The sequence below is a fragment of the Pyxicephalus adspersus genome, chromosome 10, assembly GCF_032062135.1.
Source record: "Pyxicephalus adspersus chromosome 10, UCB_Pads_2.0, whole genome shotgun sequence".
Classification (NCBI taxonomy): Eukaryota; Metazoa; Chordata; class Amphibia; order Anura; family Pyxicephalidae; genus Pyxicephalus; species Pyxicephalus adspersus.
The window spans coordinates 49,280,178-49,301,643 of record NC_092867.1 but is presented as its reverse complement, the minus strand read 5'-3'; the positions used below and the strand labels follow the sequence as shown (position 1 = coordinate 49,301,643).

The 21,466-nt window shown below is 44.5% G+C and overlaps 1 protein-coding gene across 3 annotated transcripts in view; it reads left to right on the top strand.

The window, feature by feature from the left end:
* Positions 1-21,466, top strand: part of LOC140339429 (membrane-spanning 4-domains subfamily A member 4A-like) — a 58,842-nt gene that overhangs the window by 12,745 nt on the left and 24,631 nt on the right. Inside the window, exons 2-3 of one of the 3 annotated variants that reach the window (XM_072424136.1) lie at positions 1,242-1,385; positions 5,183-5,293. In XM_072424136.1, coding sequence (XP_072280237.1) covers positions 1,254-1,385; positions 5,183-5,293 — 243 coding nt within the window. In that variant the 5' untranslated portion in view covers positions 1,242-1,253. Of the gene's footprint in view, positions 1-86; positions 1,386-5,182; positions 5,294-21,466 lie in introns of those variants that run through there. The other 2 variants (XM_072424137.1, XM_072424135.1) reach the window with 2 other exon arrangements.

Sequence of the window (21,466 nt, the reverse complement as noted above, 5' to 3'; positions counted from 1 at the left end):
CGAGGCTGGATTAGCACAGCGGGACCAGGTAAGTGGGGATTTTAGTGTAGGCGAAAAAATACGGGGTTATCCAAAAGAGCAAAAATATTTAGTGCGAGAAATTACGGGCTTAGCGGTTGGGGGGTTAATAGTTGTTAAGTTCTCAATGGAAATATTTTTTGACGCATTTCACATTTTATTGGCTTCCTCAGGAAACAACTATGAAGCAAAGCCAATTTTTTATTGAAGTGTAGCTGATTAGCATTTTCTCTTTTTTCAAAACACCATTGGGGCTTGTACAGAAAAAAATACATGGAAGGAAGCAAACATGGCACCAAACCAGCACAGAGTATCAATAACCAATTTTGTTAAGAGTTGTCTAACTTTCATGTGTTTGTGAGAATTGCATCTGCAGTGGAAGTATATGGACTCACAGAAAGTGAATCCCTGTACAGTTCAGAAAGGGGCAGTTGGGTTACAATGGTACAGGGTACCCATAAAGTAATATTTAGCCAATTTCCTGGCCTGTTTATCAACAGAACTCTCCCAGCACCAGAGAAACCTGGAAATTGATCCAAAGGGCTAACAATCTAATAGATCTAAAATAAAAAATAATATAATGCAACTATATAATAAAAATAAATCTATTGGTGTATTTTGGCACTTGCTACACACTACCTGGAATTTCCATATAACTGAGATGGGTCCCATTTTTTCTAGGAGAATAGGGAAAAAATATTAATACAAATAATAATAAATATTCTCTTTAATGTAAAATTGCCACAATGTAAAACACCTATGTAAAATTATGCGATCGTCTGATAACATTAAAGCCGATCTATTGAAATTCATATCTAAGCTGTGTTATCTGTCAAAGGTTTGATATTTCCATGTACCCAGCCTGAGATTTGCAAAACTCTACCAGATCAAACAGCCTATCTGGTGACATCAATACATCTTGGTCACCGCTCATTGCTCAAGCCTGTGATTGGACAGCAATAACAAGAAGCAATACCAAGCATCACTTCACAGCTTCATATTCATTTAAGTTTGATTGTTGCTTTGAAGGAGACTACTGAAGCTGAAATTGAGGTCAAATATGTGTTAAATTTACCTAGGTTGCAATTATAAACCATTTGGAAATGTCTTAAAGAATTTATAGTTGCATTTTTATATTAGTCTGTAGTATATACAATTACAATCCTTCGGTTCATTTTTTTAATTTTGTGTTTTTTATTGTATTTTATGTTTATTTTTACTAGTGAAGCTGCAAAATGTATTCTACCCAGTTCAGCAACAAACCACAGTATAATTTTTCACAAACCAATCATGCTGCACCCGCACAACAGTGGAACTCCCCCATGTTTCATCAAGCATTTCTGAAGGGTAAACCAACACTATTAGGGGTAAGAATGTTCTCCTAAAAGGACTGTGTGAATCTTTGCTTGTATTGAATATAAACTAGTTCAGGTAGTGGTAACCAAATGGTTTCACATTGAGGAGTAGGCTGCCACATCACAAAGGTGATTCTATGCCATTTTGTAATAAATTACTATATCACTTAATCAGTTCTATCGTGGAACAATTTAGGAAGTCCACTCCACTGGCTTTTACTGAATATAGTAGGTAGATATATCAATATATATAGGTAGAATATATCAATTGGGTCTACTTTTTAATTTACAGATCTTTGGTTTCACAGTAGATGTGGGTCAGAACAGGTTGCAGCAGTGATATGTGTAATAAGGAGATACTGCATTTTATTTAAGGAATTTGCCATATTAGGAAATAATAATATCATCTCTGCTAGCTTCCACAGGTTTATGGACCAGAATTCCAAGGTTTAACTAAGTAATAAAACAATCTGCTCCTGATAAACTATTTACATTCAAAGGATTTAGCATATCTTTCTGTAAATCTTTACTATTTTCCGTTCTGTTGGTTTCAATATAAGCATCGACAACAGTTTGCCTAAGGAAGGCCTGCATAAGCCATGACCATCACCTGATTAGTTTCAGATGGACATGGGGGGGGGCAACGTTTTGGGCCATTCTAGGAGCAAAGGCAGGATGAAACTACATCTTCTGTTTAATGTCCCATGACTGAATTAAAATACAACTTTTTTCTAATTTTGGTTCTGTACATTACCACAATTAATTTTAAATGAAACAACTCAAATGCAGTTCAACTGCATACTTTCAGCTTTATTTCAGTGGGTTGAACAAAATGATTGCATAAAAATGTGAGGAACTAAAGCCTTTTTTTTAACACAATCACTTCATTTCAGGGGCTCAAAAGTAATTGGACAAATTAAAAAGCTGAAAATAAAATGTTCTAATACTTAGTTGAAAACCATTTGCTGGCAATGACAGCCTATAGTCTTTTAATGCTCTGCCAGGCCTTTACTGCGGTGGCTTTCAGTTGCTGTTTGTTTGTGGGCCTTTCTGTCGGAAGTTTAGTTATCAACAAGTGAAATGCATGCTTAGTTGGGTTCAGATCAGGAGACTGACTTGGCCATTCAAGAATATTTCATTTCTTTTCTTTAATAAACTTCTGGGTAGCTTTGGCTTTTTTGGCTGTATGTTTTGGGTCATTGTCCATCAGCATTTAGCTGGATTTGAGCAAACAGTATGTCTCTGAACACCTCTGAACTCATTCGGCTGCTTCTGTCCTGTGTTACATCATTGATAAACACTAGTGTCCCAGTGCCACTTGCAGCCATGCACGCCCAAGCCATCACACTGCCTCCGCCATGTTTTACAGATGATGTGGTATGCTTTGGATCATGAGCTGTTCTAAGGCTTCTTCATTCTGTGTTATCTTGGTTTCATCTGTCCAAAGAATGTTTTTCCAGAACTGTGCTGGCTTTTTTAGATATTTTTAAGCAAAGTCTAAGCTAGCCTTTCTATTATTGAGGCTTATGACTGGCTTGCACCTTGCAGTATACCTTCTGTATTTACTTTTATGCAGTCTTTTCTTTATAGTAGACATGGATATCGATACGCCTACTTCCTGGAGAGTGTTGTTCACTTGGTTGGCTGTTGTGAAGGAGTTTCTCTTCAACATGGAAATGATTCTGCAATCATCCACCACTGTTGTCTTCCGTGGACATCCAGGTCTTTTGGCATTACCGGGTTCACTAGTGCTTTGTTTCTTTTTAATGATGTACCAAACTGTAGATTTTGCCACTCCTAATATTGTAGCAATTTCTCGGATGGGTTTTTTCTGTTTTTACAGCTTAAGGATGGCTTGTTTCACCTGCATGGAGAGCTCCTTTAACCCCCCAGCGGTATTCCCGAGTGTGACTCGGGGTGGGAAAAATTGCCAAAAGCGGTAATCCCGAGTCACACTCGGGGTACCTTTGGGGGACCCCCTTACCTTATCCCCGCGCTCCAGCGGCGATCTCACGATCCCGCTGTGATGGCGGGACGCTTCTCCGTCGGTGGGCGTGGCCGGGCGGGAAATTTAAAAGCAGATTACGAGTAATCTGCTTTTAAATACCGCCCGGGTCCCCATCACCCCGATGCACGCATCTGCAGTTAGATGCCATGCACCATGCAGGATTTCTGCTTGGTGCATCGCATCTAACTGCAGATGCGATCACCAACAGTAAATCCAGAGGGTGATACCAGCGGAGATTTCCCGCTGGCAGCACCCCCTGGATCTACTCCTGCTCGCATCACCCGGAGGCTGATCTCCGGGTGATGCGAGCAGGGGAGTGAGCAGCAGGGACATCCCCCTGCTTCCCCTACCGCATCACCCGGATATCAGCCTCCGGGAGATGCAAGCAGGAGAATGAGCAGGGAGGGGACATCCCCACCGCATCACCCGGCAAGATGTGTGACATCTTCCGGGTGATGCGGTGGAGTGATGGATTGTGGGGGCGGGAAATTTAAAAGCAGATTACTATGTAATCTGCTTTTAAATTTTTTTTTACAGTGGTGATTGACTACAACAACACCATGGGAGGTGTGGACAGAGCTGACCAAGCCATGACATTCTACCCAGCCATGAGGAAACAGCAAAGGAAGTACTACAAAAAAATATTCAGGCATCTAGTTGAGCAGTGCCTATGGAATGCCTACGTTCTATACAAAAAAAAAAAACATCAGAGGCCTGTGAATCATTCAGACTTAATTTTGCAAGTTTCCGAATCCATAGTCAAGAACCACCAAGCACCATCAGTGGCTATGAATAGACCTGGACGTCGTGCTTCCACTATTGTCAACCCAGAACGTCTGACCGGTCGTCACTTCGTTGAATACATCCCACCAACCCCCAAAAAGGCGGCACCTACAAGGATGTGCGTGGTTTGCTGCTCAAAGACCGATGACAGAGGAAGGAAGAAACGCAAAGAAACCAGGTTCTACTGTCCTGACTGTGATGTTGGACTTTGTGCAGCACCCTGCTTTACAATCTACCACACCCGGGATGTCTACTAAAAATGTAAAAAAATTTTTTTTTTCTAAAATCTGCATTTAATTTATCTTATTTATCAATAATATTGCACCCTTGTTTGGAAAATTTCAGTTAGAATTTTTTGATAAATTTTTTTTTTTTGATAAATTACACTGTTGTGGTCTATTATTTCATTATTTTTTATAATTATGTATTATAATTATGTATATGTATAATTATTGTACCCGGGAGTTAATCCTGAGATTACAGGCCCACAATATAAACAAAAATTTCTACGCAAAAAAAATAGGATCACTTTTTGCATCAAAAAATGACAGAATTAGAATGCTAGGGGGGTTAATTGAATGTGGTCTGTTCACAGCAAAATCTTCCACATACAAACACCCCCCCCCCCCCCTCAAATCAACTCCAGGCCTTTTATCTGCTTATTGATAATGACATATTGAAGGAATTGCCCACACCAGCCAATGCAATATCCAATTACATTTGAGCCCCTGAAATGAAGTGATTGTGTTAAAAAAAGGCCCTCACATTTTTTATGCAATCTTTTTGCTCAACCCACTGAATTAAAGCTGAAAGTCTGCAGTTCAACTGCATCTTAGTTGTTTTATTTAAAATAATTGTGATAATGTACAGAACCAAAATTAGAAAAAGGGTGTCTCTGTCCAAATATTTATGGACCTAAGTGTATATGTGTTATGCATTGTTACAATTTTTAAATGAACATTATAAATGAGCTAGATGTGATCAGCATTTTAAAGAACTTGTTTTGTTTTGTTTTTAGAGTTTACTGATTTTTGTGGGCATCTTACACATTGGCATGGGTGTTTCCATAATTTTTACCACAACCTACAGTATAGTACTCACTGGAATCCCATTCTGGGGAGCTATTCTGGTAAGTCAAATATTTTGTTTGTATAAAAATGTGTAATAAATAGGGATGAGCGAGAAGGCCTCTGACTGTCTCACAAAAAATTCCTCGATTTTCCGGTGGGTTCGCGAAATTTCAGCAAATCGATTCCGCGAAATAAATTAAAGTCAATAAGCCATATTTAAACATTATTAGCAAAGCCCCTGTATGTGTTAGAACCGCCAAATAAAGTGTAAGAGAACAGTGGCAACAAGGAAAAAATACAAAAAGTTAAAAAGACTGTGGTTTTCCAGAAAATGGCAGGCAAAGTAACAGCAGGCAATTAGGATTTTTGCGTGATGGACAGCGTCCAGAATGCAGCACAAACATTAGGACATTGAGAAAGGGTGAACTCAACTCACTAGCATCAGTCTCTGCCATTAAAACAGGAGGAAAACATGTTGCTATTTAACGTACGCACCCCTATTGAATTTGCATGGCTGCATAATATCTTAACGCTATAAAAATCCTGTTTATTAATAATAATATTAATAATAAAAATTGCTAGCTGGCATCATAACCTGGATGACGTGTTAGGAATGCCACCCATAAAGTTGGGGTTTTCCAGAAAATGGCTGGCAGTCTCACAAAAAATTCCTCAATTTTCTGGTGGGTTCGCGAAATTTCAGCAAATCGATTCCGCGAAATAAATTAAAGTCAAAATGCCAAATTTAAACATTATTAGCAAAACCCCTGTATGTATTAGAACCGCCAAATTTGCTAGGTAAGTGTAAGAGAACAGTGGCAACAAGGAAAAAATACAAAAGTTAAAAAAGACTTTGTGGTTTTCCAGAAAATGGCAGGCAAAGTAACAGCAGGCAAATAGGATTTTTGTGTGGTGGACAGCGTCCAGAATTCATCATAAACATTAGAACATTGAGAAAGGGTGAACTCAACCTACTAGCAACAGTCTCTGCCATCAAAACAGCAGGAAAACGCATTGCTATTTATTGTGCACACCCCTACTGAATTTACATCTGCATAATTTGTTTTCACTATATAAGTCCTGTTTATTAATAATATTAAACGCTAGCTGTCATCATGACCCGGATGTCATGTGTTAGGAATGCCACCCATAAAGTTATAGACAATTAGTGCCGTGGCATTAGGCAAAAGGATGGAGGACAAGAGAGCAGTAGCAGTGGGTGGCCTCTGGTCAGCTATCGCCAGGGAGACCGCATTGGTAATGAGTCATGGAGAGCATCATCAATGCCACCCAGAAGTGTACAATTTTAGTGAATGGAGTACTAACAGGAGTAGCAGCAGCAGCAGGAGTAGAAGACGGGGGGCCCTGGGACGGAGCATGGACAACATTGGTTGTCAACATTGGTAGACAAGCTGGGTGCAGTGCATCATCAATAGTGAAGTGTACAATTTTAGTGAATGGAGTACTAACAGGAGTAGCAGCAGCAGCAGGAGTAGAAGACGGGGGGCCCTGGGACGGAGCATGGACAACATTGGTTGTCAACATTGGTAGACAAGCTGGGTGCAGTGCATCATCAATAGTGAAGTGTACAATTTTAGTGAATAGAGTACTTGCAGCAACAGCAACAAGAGGTGGGCCCTGAGAAGCAGCGTGGACCACATTGGTAACTGACAACAAGAGCTGGGTGTAGTGCATCATCAATGTCATCCTAAAGTGTGTAATACATTTTAAGTGAATGCAGTACTGACAGACACCAGCAGCAGCTGCCTGAGAAGGCGGTGGGCACTAGGACAGAGCATGGACAGCACTAGTAACCGGAATCTAGAGCTGGGTGTAGTGCATCGTCAATGACACCCAGAAGTGTGTAATACAAATTTTGTGAATGGAGTACTGGCAGGTGGAAGTAACAGCACTAAGAGGAGGCGGTGGGCCCTGAGAAGGAGCGTGGACCACATTGGTAAATGACATTTAGAGCTGGGTGTAGTGCATCATCAATGCCACCCAGAATGGTGTAATACATTTTATGTGAACAGAGTACTGACAGGCGACAGCAGCAGGAGGAGGAGGCAGTGGGTCCTGAGAAGGAGCATGGACGGCATTGGTATCTGGCATCTAGAGCTGGGTGTAGTGTATCGTCAATGACACCCAGAAGGGTGTAATACAATATTTTTGAATGAATGACTGGCCAGTCGGCAGTAGGAGGAGGAGCCGGTGGGCCCTGAGACAGAACCTGCACTGCATTGGTAACTGACATTTAGAGCTGGGAGTAGTGCACTGTCAATGACACCCAGAAGTGTGTAATACAATTATAGTGAATGGAGTACTGACAGGCGGCAGCAGCAACAGCAGGAGAAGGAGGGAGTGGGCCCTGAGAGGGAGCGCGGAGCGCATTAGTTACTAACATCCAGAGCTGGGTGTAGTGCATTGTCAATGAAACCCAGAAGTGTGTAATACAATTATAGTGAATGGAGTACTGACAGGCGGCAGCAGCAACAGCATCAGGAGGAGGCTTTGGGCCCTGAGACAGAGCATGGAGCGCGTTGGTAACAGACATTTAGAGCAGGGTGTAGTGCATCATCAATGCCACCCAGAAGTGTGTAATACAATTTAGGTGAATGGAGTACTGGCAGGCGGCAGCAGCCGGAGGAGGAGGCGGTGGATCCTGAGACAGGGCGTGTACCACATTTGTAACTAGCATCTAGAACTGGGTGTACTGCATTGTCAATGACACCCAGAAGTGTGTAATACAAAAATTGTGAATAGAGCACTGACAGGCGGCAGCAGCAACAGCATCAGGTGGAGGCCGTGGGCCTTGAGAAAGAGCCTGGAGCACATTACTTACCGACATCTAGGGCTGGGTGTAATGAATTGTCAATGACACCCAGATGTGTGTAATACAATTATAGTGAATGGAGTACTGACAGACGGCAGCAGCAACATCATCAGGAGGAGGTGGTGGGCCCTGAGACGGTGCGTGGACCGCATTTGTAACTGGAATCCAGAGCTGGGTGAATTGAAGTGCATCGTCAATGGCACCCAGAAGTGTGTAATACAATGATAGTGAATGGAGTACTGAGAGACGGCAGCAGCAACAGTGTAAGGAAGAGGCAGTGGGCCCTGAGAGGGAGCGTGGAGCGCATTAGTAACTGACATCCAGAGCTGGGTGTAGTGCACTGTCAATGACACCCAGAAGTGTGTAATACAATTATAGTGAATGGATTACTGACAGGCGGTAGCAGCAACAGCAGGGGGAGGAGGGAGTGGGCCCTAAGAGGGAGCATGGACCGCATTAGTTACTGACATCCAGAGCTGGGTGTAGTGCATTGTCAATGAAACCCATGTGTAATACAATTAAAGTGAAAATGTGTAATACAATTAAAGTGAATGTAGTACTGACAGGCGGTAGCAGCAACAGCATCAGGATGGGGGTTGGGCCCTGAGACAGAGCGTGGAGCGCATTAGTAACTAACATCTAGAGTTGGGTGTAGTGCATTGTAAATGACCAGAAGTGTGTAATACAATTAAAGTGAATGGAGTACTGACAGGCGGTAGCAGCAACAGCATCAGGAGGAGGTGGTGGGCCCTGAGACAGAGCGTGGATCACGTTGGTAACAGACATTTAGAGCTGGGTGCATAGACCGCATTTGTAACTGGAATCCAGAGCTGGGTGAAGTGAATCATCAATGACACCTAGAAGTGTGTAATACAATGATAGTGAATAAAGTACTGACAGATGGCAGCAGCAACAGTATAAGGAGGAGGCGGTGGGCCCTGAGAGGGAACGTGGAGCGCATTAGTAACTGACATCCAGAGCTGGGTGTAGTGCATTGTCAATGACACCCAGAAGTGTGTAATACGATTATAGTGAATGGAGTACTGACAGGCAACAGCAGCAACAGTATAAGGAAGAGGCGGTGGGCCCTAGGAGGGAGCGTGGACCGCATTAGTAACTGACATCCAGAGCTTGGTGTATTGCATTGTCAATGACACCCAGAAGTGTGTAATACAATTATAGTGAATAGAGTACTGACAGGTAGTATTGTTGTTCGAATTCGGGTCGTCCTAATGTTCGACCGGAATATGACCTTTCGAATTCGGGTGGACCCGACCCGAATTGTGCTGGGATCGAAGCCCCGAATTCGACCCTCCCGCAATGTCTAGGGACCTCCTCCATGATGCCTACGGCCCTCCAATAACAGCAGGGATGCCCCCTCCATGTTTGTTGTGGCAGGCAGCCGATTGGCTGACTGTCACTGCATGCCACACAGGCAGCCATTGGCCTATATAAGGCCAAGGCATGCCTGCATTTACCATTCCTGACAGAGATTTGCTGTTAGACTGTGTCACACTATTAATCAGATAGATTGTTGGATTGTACTGTATTGGTGCAGTCCTGAAATCTACTGTACTCAGATAGGTAGAGTGTTTCACTGTTAGCTAGATAGATAGACAGACAGACAGACAGACAGATAGATAGAAAGCTAGATAGATAGATAAATAGTCAGTCAGTGTGTTACATACACGCATCCAGAGGCAGGGTCCCCTCTCTGACTGCGTGCACAGTGTCACAATTGTCCTGAGAGACAGACACACAGACGCGGTGTATACTGCAGTATATAGTTTGTATACTGTGCTGCATATTACAATCGTCACCACTGAAGCAAAGTGCTGCATACAACACACAATGAGCACTTTTTTGTGTCAACCCCCCCTGCCCCCAAATAAAAAAATCCACTTACTGTACAAATTTACATATACATTTAGCACATTAGCTACAAAGTATTTTGCAGGGAATCACACCACATAAAGAAAAACATTTCTACAATGTCTGGCCAAAGAGGAAATGGCAGTTTTGGTAGGGGTGGCAAGCAAACCAGTATGAGTTTGTTTTTAGCTGCAGACCAAAAAACAAGAAGCGCTGCTGTTGGTGGGGGGTGTCCATTATTGCCACACCATGAACAAGACGTAGTGGAGTAGATGACCCAGCCTGGGTCAAGTGATTGTACCCCCTCTTCATCCCAGTCCTAGACACAGGCCTTACAGGTGTCCCAACAGTCCATGATACACCTGTTCCTCCTAGTTCTTCATCAGCGGCTGGAAAATCACGTGTACGGCAGTATGTAGAGGAGTCCCACCGAGGGGTTGGAGAGGCAGAGCTACAAGCATTCATTGAAGATGCTCAGTTGTTTCAGTCATCTGATGAAGAGAGTCAGTTCACAGGCTTTCCCCCCAGTTACTTTTCACCAGAGCACTCTGAGCCAGACAAGCCAATTCAAACTGTCTCCAAAAGGCCGCTGCTTTCTTTCGGCACATATAGGGAAACTGTCTCATCTGATGATGATGATGATGTCCTTGATCCGACATGGGGGCGAACAAGGAGATCATCAAAGGCAGGAAGAAGAGGAGAAGGAGGAGGAGGAGGAAGAAGAGGAGGAGGAGGTTGCAGAGTGCTCTCAAAGGGGGAGAGGGAGGAAGAGAATAAAAGCTGCCCACACTCTGCATTCTTCAAGTACCAGTGAGGCAAGTCATAGATGTAAATCGTCAGAAGCTGTCACCACAGCTATGCCTCAACAACCGCGGACCGCCACCACAAGCACCAGCTACAGAGGACCTTTCGGCCCCGTTAGATGTTGGCCAATGTGGCCATTTTTTAATGTCCAACACTATGTGATGACAACACTATGGTCATCTGTTTGCTCAAGACTTGAAACGAGGCAAAAACCCAAACAAACTTGGAACAAGTTGCATGAGCACTCATTTAAAAAGCCACCACCCAGTAACCTGGCCGGAACAGCTGGTCAAAGCACAGAGCTCTGTGCAACCACCTCCGCCCAAGAAGCAAGCTCAAACTGCTCGATCTTCCTGCGCTGCCTTTCCTCCTTCTGCCACCAAAGTTACCCGTGCTGCTGCCAGCAATTTGAGTGGGGCATTACCTTTTTCAGCTCCCCAGATCGGCTGCTGTTTGTCGCATTGCTAGCAGTCAGGACCAGGCATCATTGCCATCCCCCACAACTTCTACCCCATCGTCCAATCTTTCTGTGGTTAGCATTAGCAGCATCCAACCTTCCATCCCCCAGATGCAGGAGCGCAAGAGGAAATATGGCCCAAATGACCCCAAAACAAAGCTAATCAATGCGGCAATTGCACAGCTGATTGCGTTTGAGCTCCTCTCTTACCGGCTGGTGGACTCCAAAACATTCCGTTACACATTCCTCTGCGCGAACCCACAGTACGTTATGCCTAAGTGACAGTATTTTGCAGAAAAATGTGTCCCTGCTTTGCATGAACACATGCAGAGCTATGTGCACATGGCCCTGCAGCACTCAGTTTCTGGCAAGGTGCACCTGACAACCGACAGTTGGTCGAGCAAGCATGGAGTGGGAAGATATATTTCCTATACAGCTCATTGGGTAACTTTGGTGGCAGCAGGGGAACATGCAGCTGCAGCAAGGCCTGCATACCTACCTCCGCCCAGAGCACTTCGCCATGCAATTTCCTCCTCAACCTCCACTTCCAACTTCTCCTTTGACTCTTGTGCCTCAACCTCTTCCTCCAGGGACAGTTTGCCGTGGAGACCCAGAACCTCCCATTCGGCAGCATCTGTTCACCGCCAGCAACAACCTGCAGTTTGCTATTTCGGTGCACAATTCAGACGTTGCCACGCAGTCCAGAGGTTGCGAGGCCTGGGTTCCCTCAGCCACACGGGCGCAGCCATTCTAAGTGCCCTGCCAGAGCAGGAGGACATATGGCTAACTCCTAACAGACTTCAGCCAGGCAAGGTCGTGTGTGACAACGGGGCCAATCTGCAGGCAGCCCTGCATTGTGGGAAACTCACACACATAACTTGCCTATTTCACATCATGAACCTGATAGTACAGGGCTTCCTTAGGAATTACCCAGGCCTCCAGCCGCTGTTGCTGAAGGCCAGAAAGTTGTCAGCTCATTTCCGCTGGTCGTACACAGCCAGTGCCAGATTGGTGGATCTACAGCGAAATCTCAACCTGCCAGTGCACCGGTTGATTTGTGATGTGGCCACACGTTGGAATTCCACCTTTTACATGCTGCAGCGGCTGGCTGAAGAACAAAAAGCGGTGGTGGATTACGTGGCAGAGTCTGTTCGTTTCAGACGTACACCTACACTACCTTTCTTCAGCCCTGCGGAGTGGCTGCAAATTGAGGACTTGTGCACTGTATTGTCACCTTTTAAAGAGGCCACCAGGATGATCAGCAGAGATCAGGCCTGTGTCAGTGACACCATCCCCATCATATGCCTGCTAGAACAGATGATGGTTGATCTCGGACACGACACAGAGCGGACGCTGCATCAAGAGATGACGTTTCAAACATCATCTCGGACATGCGTGCCTACTGGGCATAGTGCACCACAAATCCAGGGAGAGGAGGAGGTGGAAGAGGATGAGGAGGACATTGCAGGCATGGGAAAAGGGAAGGAAAGGGCAGAGGAGGATATGGAGGATACATGGAAGCCATCCACCCAAACAGAAGGGGCATGTTCCGTGGATGGCAAGACCAGGTGGAGGAGGAAGAGGACAACCCTGTGCCGCTGTTCGACCCACAGGAGTGTGGGTCTAGAATTACCTCAGCTGTGGGTAGTTTGAGCCACATGACAGCCTTCATGCAGGAGTGCATAGCCAAAGATCCACGCATACAACACATAAAAACAAAGACTGACGACTATTGGATTGCTACATTACTGGATCCACGTTACAAGCCTTAGATACAACAACTGATCTTGCCCCAATACAGGGGACCTAAGATGCAGCACTACCAAGAAGTGCTTGTAAGGGACTTACAGGGATCCCTATGGCAGTTCCACCAGCCATGGAAGCCAAACAACTGATTTAAATGGCATGGGCGGCAGCAGTAGTAGAGGTCGTCTAAGCCAAACTATGCAGGCTTTTTTTCAGCGGAAGCAAGCTACCAGTCGTGCAGCAATTACCAATGACACTCAGCAGTGGTACTCAGTCATGGTGCAGGAATACCTGAGTTCTGCATGGGACATCTGCAACCTGCAAAGCCAGGACCCACTGGGCTACTGGGTATCCAAGCTTGAGCAGTGGCCGGAGCTGGCAGAACATGCCATTCAGATTCTTGCCTGCCCAGCCGCAAGTGTTTTATCTGAAAGAGCTTTCAGTGCAGCTGGGGGCGTACTGAGTGAAAACGGATTCGGCTCTCCACAGAAAATGTTGACCGAATCACTTTTATTAAAATGGATAAGGCTTGGATTGACTTCAACACCCCCTCTGCACAGTGTACTGATTAGTTGTCAACTGCTGCACGGACATCTTGATGGGAAGAGCACGTTCACAGCCTTTCGGCATCTCCCTCTACTCCTCCCTTGGTGGCCCTCTACCTCTACTCTGTCTCTGAGGTCTATAACTTGCAATGGAGCTGTGTAACTGGCTAATTTTTATTTAATGAGCACCCCCCTCAAGGCTCTCTGCCTTTATCTACTTTGAGGCCTATATCACTTGTAATGGAGCTGTGTGATTCATAATTAAATGTTGGTATTTATAGTGGAGAAATACATACGTTTTTCTGTCCTTTTTTGGATTTTTTGTTGGATAGATAGCAAGTGGTATCAAAAATAAATATCTGTATTTTTTTTACAGAAATAGTGACGTTTGTATGGCTTTTTTTGATAGATAGCAAGTAGGATCAGAATTAAATATCTGTATTTTCTGAGACGGAGTGTGGATGGCATTAGTATCTGGCATCTACAGTCGGTTACTGGGCAGGTGGCAGCATCAGTTACAGCAAGAGGAGGAGGCGGTTTGCTCTGAGACGTAAAGTGGACGATATTAGTATCTGGCATCTAAAGTTAGGTACTGGGCAGGCTGCAGCATCATTTACAGCAGAAGAAGGAGGCGGTGGGCTCTGAGACGGAGTGTGAACGGCATTAGTATCTGGCATCTAAAATCAGGTATTGGGCAGGTGGCAGCATAATTTACAGCAGCAGGAGGAGGAGACGGTGGGCTCTGAGACGGAGTGTGGACAGCATTAGTATCTGGCATCCAAAGTCAGGTACTGGGCAGGCGGCAACATCATTTACAGCAGGAGGAGGAGGCGGTGGGCTCTGAGACGGAGTGTGGATGTCATTAGTATCTGGCATCTAAAGTCGGGTACTAGGCAGGTGGCAACATCATCATCAGAAGAAACAGTTTCTTTATATGTGCTGAAAGGAAGCAGTGGCCTTTTGGAGCCAGTTTGAATTGGCTCTTCTGGCTCCGAGTGTTCTTGTGAAAAGTGGGGGGAAAGCCTGTGAACTGACTCTCTTCCTCAGGTGACTGAAACAACTGAGCATCTTGAAGGAATGCTTGTAGCTCCGCCTCTCCAACCCCTCGGTGGGACTCCTCTACATACTGCCGTACACGTGACTTTCCAGCCGCTGATAAAGAACTAGGAAGAACAGGTGTATTATGGACTGTTTGGGACACCTGTAAGGCCTGTGTCTGTGACTGGGATGAGGAGGGGGTACAATCACTTGACCGAGGCAGGGACATATACTCCACCACTTCTTGTTCATGGTGTGGCAATAATGGACGCCCATCACCAACAGCAGCAGTTCTTGTTCTTGGGTCTGCAGCTAAAAACAAACTCATACTGCTTTGCTTTCCACCCCTGCCAAAGCTGCCCTTTCCTCTTTGACCAGACATTGTAGAAATAGTTACTATTGCCATCCACACTTGGTCTCAGAGCCCACCGCCTCCTTCTTCTGCTCTTACTGATGCTGCCGCCTGCCCTGTACTCAACTCTAGATGCCAGATACTACTGCCGTCCACACTTGGTCTCAGAGCCCACCCCTTCCTCCTCCTGCTGTAGCTGATGCTGCCGCCTGCCCATTACCTGACTGTAGATCCAAGATACTAATGCTGTCCACACTTGGTATCAGAGCCCACCACCTACTCCTCCTGCTGTTACTGCTGCTGCCCGCCCAGTAACCAAATTTGGATGCCAGTTAATAATGTCGTCCACTCTTCGTCTGAGGGCCCACCACCTCCTCCTGCTGCTGTAACTGATGCTGCTGCCTGCTATGTACCCAAATGTAGATGCAAGATACTATTGTCATCCACACTTGGTCTCAGAGCCCACCGCCTTTTTCTGCTGTTACTGATGCTGCAACCTGCCCAGTACCCGATTGTAGATGCCAGATACTAATGCCATCCACACTCCGTTTCAGTGCCCACTGCCTCCTCCTTCTGCTGTAAATGATGCCGCTGTCTGCCCAATAACAAACTCTAGATGCCAGATACTAATGCCGTCCACACTCTGTCTCAGAGCCCACTGCCTCCTCCTCCTGCTGTAAATGATGCTGCCGCCTGCCCGGTACCTAACTCTAGATACAAGTTACTATTGCCATCCACACTTGGTCTCAGAGCCCACCGCCTCAATTCTGATACCACTTGCTATCTATCAAAATAAACAGCAAAATTTCTGTTTTTCTATAAAAAAAAAATACAGATATTTAATTCAGGCTACAACTTGCTATCTATCAAAAAAGCCATGTTCCGGTTCCGGCGCCTCGCGAGCCGGCAGCATGTAAGCTCGGCTCCTACTCACCTCCGGGATCCCGCGATATAAAGCCGGCACATCCGCTCCTCTCCCGCCCGCAGCAGCTCCTCGGCTTACTGGAAGCCTGGATGGACCGGTTTCTGGAACGTTCCTCCGTGTCAGCCAGCCAGGAATCCATGGGAAAGAAGGATAAGATCCGGGCCACGCCTTCCAAGATGGCCGCAGCGTCATCTTCTGCACGTGCAGGTACACTCTACTGATCTTTTTGATCTCTCCCAACCTACACAAATCGCTGATGCAGTGGCAGCATTACTTAAACCTACATTACAGGAAGCTATTGATACTGCAGTACAAAAGGGCATACAGTCCTTAAGGAAAGATTATAGGGAGCAGTCTCAAAGATTAGATAAAGCTGAACAGCAGATCACTCTGGTTGAGGATGATGTTACCTCCGCCAGAGCTGTTATTTCCATGCTGGAGACCAAAGCGCAAGCACTACAGGATAAAATAGAAGACCTAGAAAACAGGTCCCGACACAATAACCTGCGCATTGTAGGCCTTCCAGAAAGTGTCAAACCTTCGCAGCTGCTTGAAATCTGCTCTACGGTGATACCGCAGTTACTGGGTCTTCAACTTTCCTGCAAAGTAGAGCGTGCTCATAGACTGGGTCCGGTTCGCAAAGAAATGTCTAACCCACGACCAGTACTGGTGGCCTATTCTTATTACACCAATAGAAGCCGCATACTTCAAGCTTTCCGCAACCAGCGCAGTCTGCATTCAGAGGGTGCCTCTCTGCTCATATCTGCGGACTATTCTGCAGACGTATCCCGCAATAGGCGCAGTATTCAGCAAGTTTGTTCCACATTATACCGTCACAAAATGCGCTTTACACTGGCTTATCCAGCGGTTCTCCACTTTTCCGATGATCAGGGGCGCAAGTATTCTCTCACCTCGGCTGAGGAGGCAGAAAATCTCGTGCATGCCCTATTATCTGATCAGCCCTCTACACCATCTGATACATCTTATACTTCCCCACCACGCTCGGCATTCATTGCTTCCAGTGTATTCTCCAAAATCATCCAGGCACCCAGGACCGCCATCCACTAAGAGGATCCGTGACACCCACCGTTCTGAGCCGCTGTCCAAGGCGAGATAAATTGGAAAGAACTATACCCTATTTTAAAGTGCCTCTTTTTTGTTGTGTTTCTTTTTGAAACTGCACCACTTTGATTCCCGTTTAATGAGGTGTGAGCCTGCCTCTGGCGATATTGTGCTGCTTTTACCGATGTTACTGACTTGGTTCGTTTGTTATTGCTCTGCGAGGAAAAAAGGAAAGTCATCCTTCTGTATTGTCTGTCTTCCCCCCTGTGCTGTCTTGATTGCCCCCTTCTGTTTTGTTTTTGTTATTTCTGGAAACACTCACTTTATTTGGTCACACAGCCACTATAAGTATTGTGCCCTTTATGCCTGAATTGTTTATTATGGTCTTTGTACACTAGGTGTATTGTCTACCATCAAAGTAGGTGGGCGTGACCTTACGTCACGATTCTACTCATTCCCTGTACCTTTATGCTGCTGATATATTATAATTGGTTTATTCTGTATGTACATAAACCCTTTCTCTATATTTTATGCGGATAATCTCATGGAATGTTAAGGAGTTGCGTTCCCCTAACAAGCGCATGTCTGTACTCCGTCATTTGAAAAGGCTGAAGGCAGATATTGTGTTGTTACAGGAAACACATTTAGGTGACAATGATTTTTATAGGATGAAGAAACTATGGGTTGGGGAAGTTTATGGTACCCCTTCTGCAGATCAAAAAGCTGGGGCGCTGACTCTGATCCATAGGTCTTTTCACGGCAAGGTTAAAACGGTACAAAGTGACTCTGCTGGACGTATTCTGAAAGGTATTTTTACAACTTCATGATTATGATCTGTCTATATATATTGTATATGCACCAAATTCGCCACCACCATCCTTCTTTCAGGAAGTGTCCAGCTGGTTGGCTCAAGACCCCACCCCTTATAAAATATTGGGGGGTGATTTAATTCAGTCATGGTGCACTCTGAAGACAGGAGCTCTGGCTCGGGCATATGTAGCGTGAAAATCACACCTCATCCGGTGTTATCAGACTTTGTCAACGCCATGTCTTTAAATGACATTTGGCGACAGTACCATCCCCTAGAGCGGCAGTATACATTTGTCTCTCAAGTCCATGTAGCCCAAGCTCGCTTGGATTATCTGTTTTGTACAGACGCCATTATGTATAGAATTGAATCACCAGAGATCCAATACAATGGTAATACTATACAATGGTAATTTCAGATCATTCTCCAATCTCTATCATATTAAGAGATCAGTACCCCAGAGGGGATTATGTACCCTGGCGCTTCCCATCTTACTTGATCAAGGACCCTGAATTCCAGGGAGTGTTGACATCTGCATGGCTTGAATATGCTCAATATAATGCAGCTCATAGGAATGAGCCGATACTATTCTGGGAAGCAGGTAAGGCCTACCTGAGAGGTAGAATTTTCTCCTTTGTGACTAAAAGGAAAAAAGAGACCCTATCTCACTTTTTATCAGCGCAATAAGAGCTTAGGACAGCGCAACAGGCGCTAACTGACAACCCCACCCCGAGTACCAAGCAAATATGGTATAAATCCAAATGTAAATTTGACTCTTGGCTCTACCAATATGAGCAGCTGAAATGTAAATATAGATCTCTGGAATATCATAAATATGGCAATAAATCAGGCAAAATGCTAGCTAATCTGGTACCTACGGGCTATAAACCAACATATATTCCAAAGTTGCGTTCCTCCACGGGTGAGATGGTTATTTCACCCAAGGAAGTGAACCATTGCCTGTCCCAGTATTTCCAGAAACTGTATTCATCCCCAGAGATGGATGTCCAGGCTGGGGCAACGTTCTTATCGGAAGCTGACCTACCCAGCTTACAACAAACTGATATAGATACACTGAATGCTCCTATTACTAAAGAACAGATTCTGATGACTATCAATAGTTTGAAAAATGGAAAAGCCCCAGGTCCTGACGGATTCACCACTGAGTTTTTCAAATTCCTGAAGGATGAGGTGGTGGATGATTTGCATGCACTGTATTCTGCTCTTTGCGACAAAGGTGTGTATTTTCGATCAGGACAAGAAGCCTATATAAAGCTTCCCTTGAAAAAAGATAAAAATCCATGTGATCCAGAGTCCTACCGTCCTATTTCCCTGGTGAATATAGATGCAAAAATATTGTCCAAAATTCTTGCAGATAGATTAGCTAAATTATTGCCATCTCTTATTTCTCCTTCACAAGTGGGTTTTGTTCAGGGTAGAGCTGCAGTGACTAATATTAGAAAAGTATTGGTGGCATTGGAGATTGCAAAAAGACAACCTGACCTAGATTTGGCTATTGTCACGATAGATGCGCACAAAGCGTTTGATACGGTAAAAATACCGTGGCTCTTTGCAGTACTCAAACATATTGGATTCCGGGGCCCATTCCTTAAATTATTAGAGGCCATGTATGCATCTCCAATAGCCAATATACACACCCCGGGATTTTTGTCCAATCCCATCGCCCTCCATAGAGGAACTAGACAAGGATGTCCCCTGTCCCCCCTCCTGTTTAATCTCGCACTGGAACCATTGGTCAGACACCTAGATAATACCCCCCTTTTACACGGCATAGAGGTTCATGATAGAGAAATACGAACTGCTTTTTTCGCAGATGACATCTTGATCTTCACCTCTAATCCCAGACTTGATAGTAATACTATTCAAACGGTGTTTAGTATTTATGAAAGTTTTTCAGGGCTAAAAATAAATTTTGAAAAAAGTGAGATATTGTCTCTGGCCAGATCTAAGGAAATGGTAGAGAGTTGGAGGGCGCATGTGCCGTTTAAAGTGGCAACGCACTCTATACTATATTTTGGACTTCGTATTGGACGTCTCCCATCATCTTTATATACATTAAATTACCCGCCCTTGATAACCAAAATACAAAAAGAATTGAAAATGTGGGAACAATTGCCCTTGTCATTTCTAGGCCGATGCCACCTAGTGAAAATGATGTCTTTCTCTAAATTGCTCTACCCTATGCAGACATTACCTTTGCTACTGACCCATGCTGATGTTAATGTTCTAAATAAGACTTTCACAAAATTTCTGTGGACCGGCAAACGCCCAAGGATCTCGCTGACGAAATTATACTTACCCAAAACTGAAGGAGGTGTGGGCTTTCCTAATATAAGACTTTATAATTTGGCCTGTCTGACCAGACATGTTGTAGACTGGCTTAAGGGGACATCCTGGTGTTCCAATGTACTTCTAGAAAGAGCTATGTCATATCCATGGGATCCCTGTGCTCTATTGCATTGTAGATTTTCAGTGATTCCAGTTTTTCTGCGACACAATATATTAATTAGAGACACGGTGGTTGCATGGAAGGTGACTAGGCAACGGCTCAAACTACCAGCTCGTCTATCCCAATATCTGCCCATTTGTGGTAACCCTATGTTTCCGCAAGCACATGAGCACGCAGCATTTAAATTATGGAAACGCAAAGGCCTAATATACTTTAGAGATCTCTTCCGAACGGAAGATCTACCTAAACTATCCTTGACGGATTTACAGGCTAAATATGATATCCCACGATGTGCACTTCACCCGTTGTATTATAATCAGGCCATATCTTAAATCTTTGGTACTGCACTATGTAGATATATTTCGCCCCAATAGTTTTGACAAGCTGTTATCACTGTCTCCTCCAAATATCTCCAATATACATGTATACCTGCCGCCTACCTTTGTTAAGTCTTTATCAGTTTCTAATGTGAAAATGTGGCAAAAGGACTTCCCAGACCTAGACATAGTGGATACTGTTATACAGGGATACCTAACGGTTCGGCAGAGTATAGTGAATGAGGTATGGAGAGAATCCCAATTTATGTTATTACACAGGGCCTATAAGGTGTTCCGGCCTTCCATATCTACCCCGCAACCCAAACATTGGGTTGCCCCAAGTGCAACTGTACTAATGCCTCTCTATCACATCGCTTATGGTTTTGCCCAAATATTACCAACTTCTGGCATCAAATACTAACGTTAATATCCACTGTTACTGGGCATCCAATTTCAAATGCACCCTCACTGTTGCTGTTTGGTTCCTGGGACGGTACAACTATGGATAATATATCACGCTCTATGCAGAAATGGATTAATGTTTGCCTATTGGCAGCAAGGCGTGCGATTATGCATAATTGGATACAACCTCTTCCACCCACCCTGGAACAAGTCCTCTCGTCCTTCAAAGTTTTGTTTCACAGAGAGATGCTGGATGCTCAACTGCAAGGCGACGACTTTATAACTTGATTTTGGCAACAGTGGTACCACTTTCTGCTTTATGCCTTTACGAGTTCAGAATGCACATCGATCCTCGAGCTGTTCCAATACTCCACGTGGTATATCACAAATATATCTGGCTAATGCTCCACAGGATTTTCCATAAACTCCACTGGCTGATTCTGTGTTGTTTTTTGTTGACCAAAGTGTTATGAGTGTTCCCCCCTCCTCCCCTTATGTGTTTTGTTTCCCTATTGGTTTCAGATGTTTGATTGTATTTGTATTTTTGAAAATTAATAAAAACAATTTGAAAAAAAAAAAAAAACAGGAAAAAAGTAGTGGT